At 43.3% G+C, this 15,515-nt stretch overlaps 3 protein-coding genes across 4 annotated transcripts; 1 reads left to right on the top strand and 2 right to left on the bottom strand.

Moving 5' to 3' along the window:
* Window positions 1-204: 204 nt before the first annotated feature.
* LOC108093639 (splicing factor YJU2) lies at window positions 205-1,433 on the bottom strand. Its single transcript, XM_017193796.1, is given in 4 exon segments — window positions 205-645; window positions 705-835; window positions 837-1,274; window positions 1,337-1,433. Coding segments are annotated over 4 exon segments (972 nt in total). The 5' UTR covers window positions 1,361-1,433; the 3' UTR covers window positions 205-266.
* A 173-nt stretch (window positions 1,434-1,606) lies between these two features.
* Window positions 1,607-8,929, bottom strand: LOC108094032 (phosphatidylinositol phosphatase PTPRQ). 2 transcript variants are annotated; one of them, XM_017194464.2, is made up of 18 exons: window positions 8,836-8,929; window positions 7,276-7,429; window positions 7,052-7,187; window positions 6,879-6,991; window positions 6,105-6,623; window positions 5,866-6,018; window positions 5,513-5,800; window positions 5,150-5,460; window positions 4,907-5,075; window positions 4,713-4,835; window positions 4,341-4,658; window positions 3,874-4,215; window positions 3,204-3,813; window positions 2,938-3,137; window positions 2,798-2,868; window positions 2,606-2,740; window positions 2,176-2,550; window positions 1,607-2,117 (listed from the first exon to the last, which is right to left on the bottom strand). In XM_017194464.2, the coding sequence occupies exons 2-18, from the start codon at window positions 7,403-7,405 to the stop codon at window positions 1,794-1,796; spliced, it is 4,317 nt and encodes a 1,438-aa protein (XP_017049953.1). In that variant the 5' UTR covers window positions 7,406-7,429; window positions 8,836-8,929; the 3' UTR covers window positions 1,607-1,793. The 2 variants fall into 2 exon arrangements, with proteins under 2 accessions (XP_017049953.1, XP_017049952.1); XM_017194463.2 differs by having other exon boundaries at window positions 7,276-7,426.
* Window positions 8,930-9,505: 576 nt separating this feature from the next.
* Window positions 9,506-14,868, top strand: LOC108093981 (lissencephaly-1 homolog). Its single transcript, XM_017194390.2, has 8 exons — window positions 9,506-9,628; window positions 12,826-12,933; window positions 12,996-13,296; window positions 13,389-13,545; window positions 13,607-13,784; window positions 13,851-13,986; window positions 14,052-14,403; window positions 14,465-14,868. Exons 2-8 carry the CDS (start codon window positions 12,896-12,898, stop codon window positions 14,536-14,538), a joined length of 1,236 nt encoding a protein of 411 aa, XP_017049879.1. The 5' UTR covers window positions 9,506-9,628; window positions 12,826-12,895; the 3' UTR covers window positions 14,539-14,868.
* The last annotated feature ends 647 nt before the right edge of the window (window positions 14,869-15,515 follow it).

Below are 15,515 nucleotides of genomic sequence, written 5' to 3'. Positions count from 1 at the left end.
TTCTTACTTGTTCCCAAAAGTATGCCACACTTTTTTACGCAAAATTTACATAGCCAAAAAACGCCAACTAATGCATTCTGTGTTGACCTGTTACTTTAAATCTAAGTGTTACAAATTATCTCGTTGACTTAAATTAAAATACCCTTTACCCTCTGGGTATATATTAATCTCCACTTAACCGCCCATCAGAAAATAATTCTAGAATTTGTGATTTGACTTGTTTTTAATAGGTGTTTACTTGTGAAATGCGTCAGGTAAATGTTTGGTCAATTGGAGTCCTCTGAGCTGTCGCTGTAGGCAGCTAAAAGTGAAAGCCCAGCTGGTGCTGTAGCTGGTGGATTTGGAGCTTTGGTTGCCGCCGAAACAGAAGGTGCTGTGGCGGAGGTGGTTGCCGGTTCGTTGGTGGTCGCTGCCGTGGTTGCCTTGGGTTTGACCAGTACCAAGGGTGTTTTCCTTTTAACCAAGGACTGCGACGTAGTTAATTTGCTAGATGAAGAGGCGGAAACACTCAGCGTGCTGGGCTTGGACTGTTTAGCTGGTGGCGGAGCCGGTAGCAGGTCCACCGGCTCTTCCTTAACCTCCTCAATGATTTCCTCGGCCACAACACGAGAGCCGCCCTCCGATTTGTTCTTGAAGTTCACAGATCTAAAAGAAAATAACATGTTTAATACAAAAGCGTACCAGGGAAACCCTGAAAAACCTACTTAATGAAGTCCTCATCCTCACGTTCCTCCCGCTCCAGACGTTCTCTCTCCGTCTCCACAGTGTTGTACTGCTGTAGCAGGGTGGTGTAGTCGACTGTTTGCTGGCGTCGATTGAGATCGCGCAGTTCCTCCTAAACTTTCAAGCATTTCGATCTCGTTGCGCGACTGCTGTGTGCGATTTTCGAGTAGTTTCATGGGGTTGTTAGCCTCCTCCTCGCGTAGTTCCTGCTCTTCCCGGCGTGCCTGCTCCTCGGCCAATTTGAGGGCCATGAAATTGCGCGTGGCACCCGCTTCGATCTCGTAGTCCGTGTTCTGCGGATCCGTCTTGAAGGAGATCTCCTGTAGGCAGCGGGTGCACTTGATGTAGAATCGGTAGATTCTGATGCCCAAGTACGTTTCGTTCTCCACATCCTCCTTGCGGGCGTTGAACTTCTTGCCTTTGTAAATATACTCGCCGCAAGTTTTGCAGCGCATATTAAAGGGAGCCATCAATCTCACAGTGTACTGGCGGTTCTTGGCCAATTTCATGCGCGGAATCTTCGACGGATCGAAGTCCGGGGGGTAGTATTTCTGCAAAAAATGCGATATATGCAGTGGCTAAGGTGCTTAATTGGTTTTAAAGGTTTACTTACGTTAAGAACTTTGCGTTCGGACATTTTGCGGAGTAAATATTAATTTTAACAAAATAAGTTTATTTACTAGAACAGTATTGCAAAAGGGCAACAGACAAAAGTGTTGTACAACTTTCAGATATGGGCATGTAACAATATAGTTGTCTCTTTCTAGCCTGAAAATAGGGCTTGACCTTGCCGCTAAATTTGAATTCAAAATCAAATTGCCTTGAACTAATAATTTCGTTGGGCCTTTCTTACTAATATTAAAATGGGAAAATCAAAAAACCATTTTCTCGTTGACACATGCACTTCTTTATAAATAAAATATATATGTACAAAAAAAGGTTTTTCATATACAATTTTTAGGTAAACATCACTTGCAACGCATTAGATATGTTTTAGACACATATTTTCTTTGGCTATTTGTGCTATTAAGTTTAGCTCGTCCGCAACAAATACAATAAATACACAGCTGCTACATGTTGCTGCTCGTGGAAGGACCATTGTCTTCATCCGGAGGACTACTTCTCCGCAGGCCCGAAAACCTGGCCGGCAGTTGCAGGGTGGGCACACCGTTCTCCAGGTCAGACATCGGATTGGAGTTGACGAGGCCATCCCCACTCCCGACATCCACGTCGGGAAAGCTCACCTTTTTGGGAGCGGAAATGGCAGGAGCGGTCACGGATTTCGGGCGACCCTCCATTTTCAAGGCGGCTCTGGGAATCTTGTGCTTCACCAGCTCATAGGTGCAGGCGTAGAGGAACGTGTACTGCTGCTGCGTTTGGACCATCTTCATGCGCTGAATATTGAAGAGTAGTTGGGGATCAAACCCATAAGGTAATCGGCTAATAACTCACCTGAAAGCGCAGCTTTTTGACCGTCTCGAAAATATTAATTTTCGACTCGCTCTTCAGTCGTTGCATAATCAAATCCAAACCTATAAATGTGCCCGTTCTACCCACTCCCGCACTGCAATGCACAACGATGGGCGAGTAACTGGGTCTTTTTTCCGCCTTCACCTTCTTAACGAGCGTAATCAAGTGCATGGGATCCTCGGGAACTCCGTGATCGGGCCACTTCTTGAAGTAGAAATGGATAACCTTCTCCTTCAGGCCGTACTTGTCATGGACCACTGTCAATTCTGTACGATCGTACAGGTCGAAGACCTCCTTCGACTTGACAGTAACTGTCAATCCTCGCATGGTGTAGGGATAATACTCATGGCACTTGATCTGCGATTGAAGATTGGTTATATTTAAGTTTTAAGAATCTCTTTTAAGTACTCACTGTGTTGCCCTCTCGAAACTGAGTGACTTGAACAATAATCCGGACATTGTACTGCAACACCATGCGCCAAAAGTCCATCACGCTCTCTGGTTTTGGCCCTTGTGTGGCTATGTACTCCTTTTTTCGGGTATGACCCTAAGAATTAGGTAGACTAAATAGGCAAGTCTTTATAAACCCAATCAAAATGCTTACATCTATAAAAGAGGCATTAATGTAGTCCGATCCCTCAGCATCAATGTCCAAAATCACGCGGTTCTTGTCGTCTATTAAATAGAAAATACAAAAACAACTTCTCAAAAACTACGTCTGTTTTATGTCTTTTTCATACTCACAAGGATATATGTCCGCATAGCGATTTTTGTGGCAGCCCAATTCGGAGGCGGAATAACTCAACTCCAAGGCCACCACTGTGATCTCCTTGAACTCCCGTGCCAGCTTCTCCGGCTTGGCCACCTCTGCGTAAAAGATGGCGAAGTTCTTGGCGATCACATTGCCAAAAGGGTCCTCGATGCCCTGGCCGGAGTCACGTTTCCTTCACCCAAAAAGATATTACATAATAAAAACTTTTTCTGGGTACACTGTTCAACTAAAAACCCACCAGGCCAACCGCTTTCGCACCCACAGCACAGCCAATCCGAAGACAAAGGCTAGGAGCAGACAACTGCAAACGCTCACCAGGATCAGGGTCACCTTGATGGCCGCCTTCGTTCTGAAGTTCAGCACAGCAGCATCGCTGTAACCGGAAGCGGTGAAGAGTCGCACCACCACGTAGTAATCCGTGTCCGGGATCAGAGGACCATTGCAATACACCTTCTTGGTCTCGGAGCACTTGTCCACCCCAATGGTGAAAACTATCTCCTGGTCGGAGCTTGTGTTCACGTCCGAGCTCCTTCTGGTCAATTGGACGGGCTCTGGATGCCAATGCTCCTCCGTGGTTTGGTATTGCAGTGAGCAATCCCCTGTGCCATCTGCTCCTGCAGTTTGATAGGAGTAAACCGGAGGCCAATCAGCGCCAACATCGAATTTAAGGGCGGGAAGACCAGCGCAAACTTTCTGCGACAATAGTAGCGCCATATACTTTATGTCTCCCGATTCGGAAGTCATTATGTCCGCCGGAAGGCGAACGACTGCCGTTTTCGTGGGACTCGTTGTCTCGTCGACATTGGCACGCATTTGCTTAATGAGTTCCTCACTCGGAGCAACGGGTACTAAAATATCAACAATAATAATGATGCTTTAAAAACTTTAAGAACTACTCAACTACTTACATCCAGCTGGAGATTGCCAAGATCCTGACACACTTCCACTGAGCTGCTCCACATCGCGATTCTTCACAGCCACCTGAACCGTGTAGTCGTACTGCGGCAGCATTTCCGTTTCCGTGTAGGACATCCGACCCTGTCGGTTCCCCGGGTCCAACTGCACCCTCCGCTGGAATTCCACGGATGAATAATTCTTCCGCTGGCCGGTGAAACCCAGTTGGAAATACTCAATGTCGCCGTTCGACTTGCAGGGCACCTTCCATGTGATGGTCACATTGGCCCCGTACTCGTTGTTGTTGTTCTCCGGACCCTCCGACTTTACGGTCAACTGGGTCACGTTGTCGGACACTGGGAGGTTATTAACAGAAGAAGGTATTAAAAGAGGCACATTTTCAGTGTTGTACAAATTGTACAGTACAATGATGCACACATCTCTTATTTAACTTGCGTGTGCCGTTATTCGTGGCACTCACCTGCTGGCAGCGTGGTTCCAATTACGGGATCGGTGTATTTGCCCATTCCGAAGTCGTTCTGAGCGGCAACCTGCATCATGTAACTCACCGCCGGGGCCAGACCCGTAAAGTTGACGAATACATCGCCCTTGGTCTCCGACTTGGTGTCCTGGACGACCTCGGCACAGTCCTCGGGCACAAAGTAGCTGGCCTCGTGGCGCATCAGGAAGGCCTGGTAGTACTTGATGGGTCCGTTCGAGAAGGCTGGCGGATGCCAGCCAAAGACCAAGCTGCTATCGCTTTTATCACCCGCCACCACTTCTGTCGGCTCTTCGGGAACTGCCATGAAATGGGTTTAGCTTGTTCAGGATAGATCTGCTTTTCATTACTTACAGTAAGTCGAGGTCTGTACACCAGCCAGAGTTTGAGCATTTGATGGGCCAGCCACGTTGTACAGTATCACCTTGCATACGTATGTGGTGTATGGCGAAAGTGGACTGAGACTCGCATTGAAGCCTGGAAATAAAGAGGGATTTTTATTATATAGTGAGTTTTAAATATTGTATTATATGGAATACCATACCGACCTTGCTTGCTATGACCCTCTACATATCGCTCAGCATAAGGATTGCGGACGTCAGTGGTGGCATTGCAACTAAAGAGCGCAAAGATCGTGGGACAAGTGTTATTGTAGTCTGCATTGAAGGCAGTTAGTTCCAGAAACTCGGAGCCAGCTTGCTTTGGTTCCAGTTTAACCTTTTTTAAAGATAAGTTTCAAAGTGATTAATATATAATATAAAATAATATCTCAGACAATATTCAGTTCATACCTTAGTGGAATCCACTATAGCGGCTCTGGTCTCCACTTCGATTTTCCTCAGTTCACCATCGAGTCTTTCCCTGGTGTACGGGATGATCTGGATAATGTAGACCTGACAGGCCAGAAGATTCTTGTCAAATGTTACGGTCGTGTTTTGGGTGGTGACACTGAGGGCCTCCACCTCGACCAGCTTTTCGTCCTCCATCCAACCCGACAGTCGGTAGCCATCGATGCAGAGATCGGCGTACGCAGGCTTGCTCCAACTGACCACCATTGAGTAGGCACTGGGATCCACCTCGGGATCCAGGATCTGGGTGGGCTCTACATGAAGAGCCTTTAGTTAGCAGTTAGGGAAGAGGTAGCCTCAACTTACGATCTTCGCCAACGGTGCACTGTTGCTGGAACTTAGCTCCAGAACTTCCATTCAACTGAGTGGGCACAATCTCCACCACGTAGATGCCACAAGGATCTAGGTCCTCGAAAGTCGCGAACATTTCCTCTGTAACAGTCTCCAAGGTTTTGTTTTCCTCTCGCTGAGTGGGTCCCGTCAACATAACACTGTAGTTGGCCACACACTTGGGATGATTTTGGGGCGCCGACCAAGTCCACAACAGTTTAGTGGAGTCAGCTGTGGGACTGGGTTCATAAACAGCACTGGAAGCTAAAGGATAGGAAAATAATCGGGTTATTGTATGGGTTACTATATGAGTTTTTGTTTGTACCCACTCTTTTCTGCGGATGTGAATTGCTGCGAAGCCTTGGCCGTTTTGTTCTCGTTGATAAATACTTGGAATGTGTGCAGCTCGCATCCTTGAAGATCGGTTAAAAGGTATTCCCTTAGCTTGCCGTCCGAGGAGACATCGGTCCACTCGCACTCAACTGAAAGAGGAAAAGTAACATATCTTTACGATGCTTGACAAATCCATCCTACTTCGCATCTTATAAGGTTTTCCTCCAAAACTTGCCTTCATTGTCCGACTGTTCGGAGGTGGTCGTTTCGATTGTGGAACCAGTAACATAGTCCATATCGTTCGTCGTTTCAGTACTGGGCTCTTCGGTGGTGGTGGTGTCCTCATCTTGATTATTTCCACAATCATCACGACGCCACTTGAACACATAGTTGCTGATGCAGTTCTTCTCATTGGGATCGCCCCAGGTGACGATCGTGATTCCGCTGGACAGATTCGAAACGTTCATGGCGAGGTCTCCAGGCTCCGCGTACAGGGTGTCCACCTCGCTGGTGTCCTGATCCACCACCACACTGGCGTTGTTCTTCGTCTCCAGGGTGACCGTGTAGGCCACGCAGGCCCTTAGGCCCGTGAAGATGCAGACGCTGTTCTCACTCAGCTGCTGGATTTCGTAGGAGTTCTCATCCGATTTCGCCGAGATCAGGAAGGACTCCACGCAGGCGCGGTCGGTGGTTCTCCATCTCACCTCGATGGTGTTCGAAGTGGGCACCACCGAGGTCACAGTGGTCCTTGGCTCTGAGGCGAAAAGGGGAGGATTAAGGTATAACATTATTAAAAATCTCTAACGAACTGCATCAGTAGTAAATTTTGTGTGATAATATAATAAATTAAATTCAAAATAAGGCTGTAAGTTCTCAATTTAAACGGAGCGACAATACATACTTAAAAAAATCGGTTTCTCCAGTTAAAGCAAGTTTTATTAAGAGTTAAAAGTATTTGCCTTTATAAAAGATTATTAGGTAATAATTTTTAAAGACATAAAGTACTTACGTTTATATTCGGTGTAGGCATAAATCGTTTGGTCCGAGGGTTTCGGTTTGGCCAGCACATTTGATCGGAACGAAACCACGCAGGTATAAAAAGTGCAAGCAGTTAGGCTCTCGCTACATAAAATGTTCCAAACTTTAAAGGTTTTGAAAGTTAACTCTAGACTCCTTGTTTACCACACGTTATCCTCGTTGGCCTTCGTCTCCGTTCCGGATCCATTGCGACAAGTGACTGCATCGATGGAATATTCCGTTTCATCAGAAAGGCTAAAGCCAAGGGTGTACGTCGTAGCAACGACATTCACTTCTGGCTCTGGAATGCGCAATTGTAATGATTAATATTCCATCTCTTAGAGTGTGACTTATGTGAAATATATATTTATTGGGAAGGGAATACGTACTATCGGCCAACTCCTGGCTTTCGCCCACTGCAACCGGCGAAGAATCGCTTTGTCCCTGGACCCATGCGATCCAAAATGTGAGGATCAGTGCGATTACCTTTAACGATGGCTTCCAGTGCTTGGTGTCCATCTTAGGGCCTCATTGCTTCAACTGCTGTCACAGTGAGTAATGCGTTATTAATTATTAATAATAAATGATTATCGCCGGGGAGCTAATGCAACCGGTTCCCTCTGGGATTTTCCGCGAAGCATTAACCTCACGCAATTGCAAATCAGTTGGCTCGTACACTTTTAATTCGGTTATAAACAAATAAATAAGAGTTCACTGTACGTGCGCAAACGAAAGGTGATTCGTAAACAATTTGTGGCCGGCGAACTTTCGTAAATCTCGCACTGTGGGAAGCAATTCTGGATCCTCGAGTTGCTGACCAGCGCAACAATTACAAATATAGCAAATGAATTTAAACAAAATCTCGTATATTTTCGAGTCTCCCGCCTGCGAGCGATTTATGGTAATTGCAGAAATTCCACAAGTAATTGGAAAATGTAAACAGTAAACGGGACGAGATACCAATGGGAGTTATCTCAAAGTCGGGGGCTTACACTCAATGTCGAAGTCACGGATTTGAGAACCGAAAGGGAGTGAAGATACTCGCAAAACCAATGACCAATGCCAAAGGCAATTTTTTTTGCAGATCCGGAGAATCTTATCAAGGCACTTCAACGGCTGGAGAAGTGGCCAGCAGATACAGATACTGATAATAAAGTGGCTTGTTGTACAACACCATAATATTTGCAAAATTACCGACTCTATCGTATGGCATTGCCGAATTCAAATGCAATTAATCAAGGCTTGGTTTGAAATCTCATCACGCAGCCGCAAAAAAGTGTACTGGGAATACCAATGTATAGATATAAACTATAGTCGATATGCGAGTGCGTCACGGAGACTCTAATCGAGCAAATACCTCGAAATTGGCAGCACTAATTACTAATTTTAGTTGTCGCCCACGACAGAAGCAGGCGAAGACAGTCAGTTCTTTAAAGCAAATATAATAACACTTTCCGATACTTATTAATGGCACGTTTGTTATCAGAAACTGGGGAATGGAGACAATTTGCCAGGTTCCCCGTGGGCTTGTTTAAACAAATCGCATCGCTATTGAGGCTTCCAAAACACCAAATAAGCCAATAATAACAATTAACGCGCTTACACACGAACAAGCGGCCTTTATCAATGGCTATAATCAGTGTTGGCCAGATAACACGAGCATATGGGTGGGCCATAAATGTCCGAATTTAAACGCCATAAAGGCTGGAAAATCTGCAGCACCAAGGATTAGCTTTCGTTGTTAAATTGATTCATTCGCGATCAACCGATCGAGCGGGTTTTTCAGACAGGAGGTGGAGCAAAGGGGGTTGTGTATTTACAATGCCTACCAAATGGCTGATTAAAACGATCACTGATAACACTCGAGTGCCGAAATTTAGCAAATGATTACATTATTTGGCAATTTGCACAATGAAAGGTTGAGTTATTGCTAAAAACACTGCACTCACAGGTGACAAATGGTTTGATTCGTTTGTTGTTGCTCTTTTTAAAGGGAGCGCGAGTCAAAAAGTCGGCCGAAAAATTAATAACAATAACCGTTTCCGCTGAGCGTTTGTCGAACACTGAGCGCGAAAGGGAAATATATCAAATATTCTGGTGCTCAGTGGGCACTGATAAGAAAAGTTTACTCGCTTAGCAAGTGTGAGAGTAAGATAACAACTTCACATTTGTTACAATTAGTAAACCACAGTGTTGTCGAGCAAATTAAGCAAAATTAAACTTACTTTTTAAGTTCAAAAAACGATTTTTCTAGTAAATATATTATTTTCTTCTTATAATTAAGGATTATTAACTAATTATAGAAAAGTTTTTAATTATGAAATTAATTACTTTCAGGACTTTTAATGCTGGCTAACTTTAGTTAAATTGCGCGCCAATTTTCAGGGCTAAGAAATTAAGCTCATATTAAAGCAAAGTTTTAAGTTCCCAAAGAAACCAGTTTTTTCCTAGCCCTATGATTTTATGTAATTCAAAGTAAGTTTTGTATATGTTAATCCTTTCCCAAAAGCTTTTTAATTTTTTTTAACGGTCAAAATAATAGTCCTATAAAAAACATCGATAGTTAACCATAACCATCGCTGCAATCGATAGTTCCATGGCTTTTTTGCGTCTCCTCGCTGCGGTCACACTAACCGAAGCATTTTCGTCCGCTCGTCATTTTTCTGCGTAATTCTTTTCGATTAATTCGATTTAGCATAAATAAATAAACCCGATTATTAATATATTAAAAAGTTAATTGATGTAAGTATGCGTGGCGCATAATATCAAGAAAAACGTGTCGTCGCGACAAAACGTAAACCCCAGAAAAATGAATTTTTCGCAACTGCGACTAGTGAGCAACTGGGAAGAATAAGAAAAAAATGTCATATGTACCACACTTGCTGTGACATAGTGTTAGTGCGCGCGTTATATACCGATAAAATTGATTGAAAACTATTAAAACCAGGATAATGTGCGTTTTATAAGCGATATTGGCCCTTTTCCCCATTTTGCATATTGCCTTTGGGACACTCTTTCTCTTGGCCCCTCTCTCGATCCAAGATGGCCGTCGTAACAGTATTTTTGTTCGAACTGTTGCTGTTATTGTGTTTGCTTTGTGTTTGTTATTGAAAAGAAAACGCAAAAAACAAGCGAAAGAGTTATGCAAATTGTGCACAAGATAGTGTGTTTAACAAAAAGCGAAAAGTGCGCAAGCAAATTCAGTGGAGAAACAAACAACTATTACATTTTTTACAACCACCAGAAAGCGATGACACATCGTGTGCGTTGGTGTGCGTGTTTCTGTGACTGTCGATGTCTGTGGATTTCGCGCATGTGTTGGAGTCCTCCCCCTAGCCAAAGCAGAATTGATCGATTTTTAGCCAAGTCAAGTCCCCAAACAGCCCGATTCCTTGCATTCATACTTCCCGTTCCGTTCCCTAATACCGAGCGAACCGCCAAGCACCTATTACCTGGCAAGAAATAGCCCAAACCAGTTCTGCCAATGCACAGAAATCTCGTTTTATTTTCTTCGCTAAGCTGTTGTTTTTTTTTTTTACAGTTTTTCCGTTTAAGGTTTTTGCTGTGGCATTCTTTTTGGTATTCCACAAGACCCGTTGCGATTTCCCAGAATGTGTGGAAAGCGCTCCTGACACTGCAAATTGTTTTTATTATCTGGCGAGCTTTTTGCACATTCTCAACAATGGGTTAAAACCGCACCGTTTAACTGTTAGTTTAGTTCCTGTCTTTTAATGCCCGTCGTGGGGTTAAAGCTGGAGTTCAAAGCTTTTGGGCTATTGTTTTTCTTTTCCCTCTCTCTTTGCACTTGAAATTGCAGTTGCAATTGTTCGACGAGTGTATGCGTGTGTGTCTTAATCAATGAAACACGCAAATAAACAAGCAAAGCAAGTGCAAGGTCTGTTTGCCAGAGCGGCCAGAGAAAGAGAATCGCTGGGGCATATAGAGAAAGGGGTATGGGGGAGAGTGCGAATCTCGGTGGCATCCTTATCGTATGTGTGTGGGGTTTGCAGCCCTGGTTTATCCCCCTTGCCAACTGTTTCGCTCTCACGCCCACGCGAGAGCATTTAAAATTCAGATATTAAATTAGCTTCAGCAAGGGCAACAATGAGAATCTGCCTTTATTTCACTGATTTAGTAACATAGGCGAAGCGTGCGACCCAAACGCCCCCTTCTTTTGTTTTTTTCTTTTGTGGCACACACCCACAACTTTACGGTTACAACGCGCATGTCTTTGTGTTGTGGAATGCCTGGTTGCCACAACACAAATACTGTTGACTTCTTTGCTGTTCGAGGGGGTAAAGGGATCCCAACTTAACCCCACCTTGTTCGGCCCACGCTCCACTTTTCCATTAATACCCGTGACGTTAGTGGCGTATTTTATCGATTTTCCTAGGATATTTTTAGATGCGCAGTTAGCGGCAGCCCTAAACTTCCACCTACAATATTCAAATGATGAGCGAAGAGTGTTTCCAAATCACCCTACAGCTGATAAGCCACCAGGTCCAAGTCTCGCTCAGCCGCATGACTCACATCTAAATTGAGTGGCGGTTCCGATTCTGCCTGCGAACTCGTTTGGTCAGTTTTTGTTTTTTGCCATTTTCGCTAGTTCAAAAAATCGTTAAATATCATTTGCCAAAAATAATTTGAAAACGTCATTTCCTAGTCCGTGATGTGCTCAAAAGTTTTTTATACAGTGGGACAAAGGTTTAGCCTAGAAAAGGTTTAAATAAGAAGGGTCTATTTGGCCATTTGTTTGTTGTAACACAGGAATAAATAGTAAGCCTTTTTAAAAAATTATAAGCTATCAAATAAGTTAAGTAATTTGTGATTTGAAAGACACCTCGGTGGCTAGGCTTAACCATTACAAAAATATTATTTATTTTAGAATATTAATAGTGATGTATCTTAAGATGAAAAATAGGTTTCATATTATCTTTTTTATCCTATTATCTTTTCGAGTTTTAAATTGCTATTATTTCCACCTCAAGTGCTTTTGTTTGTTCTGCTTCTTCGCTCACATGGTCTTTCGTAGCCTTATTTACCTATAAGAAGTTGCTTGAACTACCGTTAAGTCCGGCTAATTGGCTTTGCCTTGCCGTCGATTATACTGGTAGTTGGCAACGCGTCACTTGTCCATCGTTATCAAGTACGCCAGATACGCGTTTGCTTTTTGTTTCCGATTGGGGCTTTATTGCGTGCTATACCTGTGATTTGTCCACCTTGAGTTGATTGAATAGGTCTTGCACAGCCCCAAATACATACACGAACTAATTGTTGAAAACCCGCTACTGTGTTGTTTTTGCCTAATTCCATTTGAAAGCTTAGAGTTTGCGATTGCCGAACGACCCTTGAACTTATTGATGACGAGTGCAGTTTGATTGCAGGGTTACCAACTTGTAGTTCGCTGTGAGCTTTAGCGATATTACGATTATTGTTTTGTTGTCCAATTATTCGAGAACTGAAAAATGTGTGCCAGAAACCAAAGACGATGTTAATAATGATGATGCTCCGCTTTGGGATTGGGAAAAAGAGAATACAACAAAATAATGACTAGACGAAAGATGAGCATAAGGAACACATATAATATTGCCAAAAAAAATTCAAGAAAATGTGGGTGACTTGCCCTCCATGATAATTCAAACGAAACCCGCTGGCATTTTTGGCATTTAACTTTGCGAAACCAATTTCCTGTCTCCGGCTTAGCAATTCATCATATGATTGTACAGTATGACTTCACAAAGGTGGATTAGGAAGGAAAGGACTATAAACTATTCAATTGAGTCTGAACAATTTTTTAGTTTTTTTGGTTATTCCAAACAACCTTAAAACAAAATAAGGCCCTCGGAAGAACATTTCTTGAAGTCATTTTATTGGCTTATTATGCTTTTGTTAGTAAAGTACCATTGCACGTTTTTTAATGTATACATGTTTTATTGCAGAATTTCACGAATTGAAGGCGGTAAACCGAATCGAACGAGAAAAGCAAAACAAGCCAAATCGGAACACAGTATGAAAATGGTGTTGTCGCAGCGGCAGCGCGAGGAGCTGTAAGTCACATAAATACAAAATTATTTGTAACAAAATCTTAACCCTATATTTCGTTCAATAGTAACCAAGCGATTGCCGACTACCTGGGCTCAAATGGCTATGCCGACTCATTGGAGACCTTCCGAAAGGAGGCCGATCTCAGCTCAGAAGCGGAAAAGAAGTTTGGCGGCCTGCTTGAGAAGAAGTGGACGTCCGTCATCCGTCTGCAGAAAAAAGTAATGGAACTAGAGGCTAAGCTGACCGAAGCTGAGAAGGAGGTCATCGAGGGTGCGCCCACAAAGAACAAACGTACACCCGGCGAGTGGATACCACGGCCGCCAGAGAAATTCTCACTAACCGGTCATCGGGCCAGCATTACGAGGGTAATTACGATTAAACTTCTAACTAAAAATCCTTAAATACTGAGTAATATTATTTTAAATTAAATTGTTTATTGTTTGCTTTATAATTGCAGGTAATATTTCATCCCATTTTTGGTCTAATGGTTTCCGCATCTGAAGATGCTACCATTAGGATTTGGGACTTCGAAACTGGCGAGTATGAACGTAGTTTGAAGGGACACACAGACTCGGTGCAGGATGTGGCATTCGATGCCCAGGGCAAGCTTTTGGGTAAGTCGCCGTTATGAACTAAAAACTGTTTCCTTAGTCACTAAATTTATGGTTCTTACAGCTTCCTGCAGCGCGGACTTGTCCATCAAATTGTGGGATTTCCAGCAAAGCTACGAGTGTGTCAAAACCATGCATGGTCACGATCACAATGTCTCGTCGGTGGCCTTTGTGCCCGCCGGAGATTATGTACTCTCTGCATCGCGAGACCGCACTATTAAAATGTGGGAGGTGGCCACAGGGTAAGCTGAACTCGAGCGCGATATAAGAAAAGGGCATTTAACCAACCTGTTGATTTGTTTCTTTAGTTACTGCGTTAAAACCTACACAGGCCACAGAGAGTGGGTGCGAATGGTGCGAGTGCACATCGAAGGCAGCATTTTTGCCACATGCTCAAATGATCAGACAATACGGGTTTGGTTGACGAATTCAAAAGACTGCAAGGTGCGTAGTGCAACGATTAGCTTCTGCTGGCGATGTACTATTGTGATGATTTTGTTATCCTTCAGGTTGAATTACGCGATCATGAGCATACCGTGGAGTGCATTGCCTGGGCGCCGGAAGCCGCAGCCTCGGCGATAAACGAGGCAGCCGGAGCGGACAACAAGAAGGGTCACCACCAGGGCCCGTTCCTGGCCTCCGGCTCTCGCGACAAAACCATTCGCATTTGGGACGTGAGCGTCGGTCTGTGCCTGCTCACGCTGAGTGGCCATGACAACTGGGTGCGTGGCCTGGCATTCCATCCGGGAGGCAAGTACCTGGTTTCGGCCAGCGACGACAAGACCATCAGGGTCTGGGACTTGCGCAACAAGCGATGCATGAAGACGCTATACGCGCATCAGCATTTCTGCACCTCCATAGGTGGGTCCTTAGAAAGCATTATATATTGTATTTACTAAAGCTTATTGGCATTTCTTTGCAGATTTTCACAAAGCGCATCCGTATGTTATTAGCGGTAGCGTAGATCAAACAGTTAAAGTCTGGGAATGTCGTTAAAATAAAGGAAAACTCAGCAAGGGTTCTGCTTACTTCTCAATTTAAACATAAATAAAGCTAATATATTAAATCACATACCCACACCACGCCCACACATACGAACAGTCTCAGCCACCTCCGCGGAAGTTTATTTTCCAGGCGCTTTCTGTGTCAGCGTCCGTAAGCAAAATGAACATATTTGTATTTTAAAACTGAATGAAACTGGCGAAAACGAATTATTTATTTAAATGTACGACCTTCTAATTAAACTAACTACCTACTATTTACAAAGTACATATACATTAATGCCTAAAAAATATACCTACCTGCAATTATCGTTTAAAGTCAAAACCCCATCTTTGTACCCCAGCACAAGCTCGCTAAGCATATAATAGGCATCAAAGATGAGTTTGCCGCTGAATTTGATTAGAATGGAAAGTGTTTATGATGGTAAAGCGCAACTCATTCGTCGGCCAGCTGTTTTAGTGGCACAGAAATGTTTTTCCATCCACAAATTGTACCCGAGCACCCGCACTCACTTGAAAAATTCAATGACGACGTGTTAAAGTGTTTGCAAACTACGCATAATAATAGCTAAATTCGCTGAAGAATACTTAAGCGAAAGAAAGTATTTCAACACTTAGAAAACTTGTACTCACAAAGAGAAGTTTGTTATTGAAAATTACTTGACATGCTTTTTACCATAATTGAGGTAGATTTTACGATAACAACTTGCTTCTTTTTACCGTATGCACCATTCGCAAGTCCTGTTTTGTGTTCTTTTTCGCGAAAAGATCTTCAACAAAAACAAAAACCTTTCAAAATGCTTACAAGTTTAAGTTGGCTTTAAGTTCAAAATATAATTTACGTTTACGGTTTACATAGTAGAAAAATGCTGCAAATTTATTTGTAATTGATTATTTAAGAGCAACGGCAAAAATATACCTATATATAAATATAATATAAATAATTATTTGTGGAAAAACAAATCATCTTAT

This window comes from Drosophila ficusphila, unplaced genomic scaffold (genome assembly GCF_018152265.1).
Source record: "Drosophila ficusphila isolate 14025-0441.05 unplaced genomic scaffold, ASM1815226v1 contig_414, whole genome shotgun sequence".
Classification (NCBI taxonomy): Eukaryota; Metazoa; Arthropoda; class Insecta; order Diptera; family Drosophilidae; genus Drosophila; species Drosophila ficusphila.
Note: the sequence above shows the minus strand (reverse complement) of the source record. Positions and strands in the feature narration are given on the sequence as shown.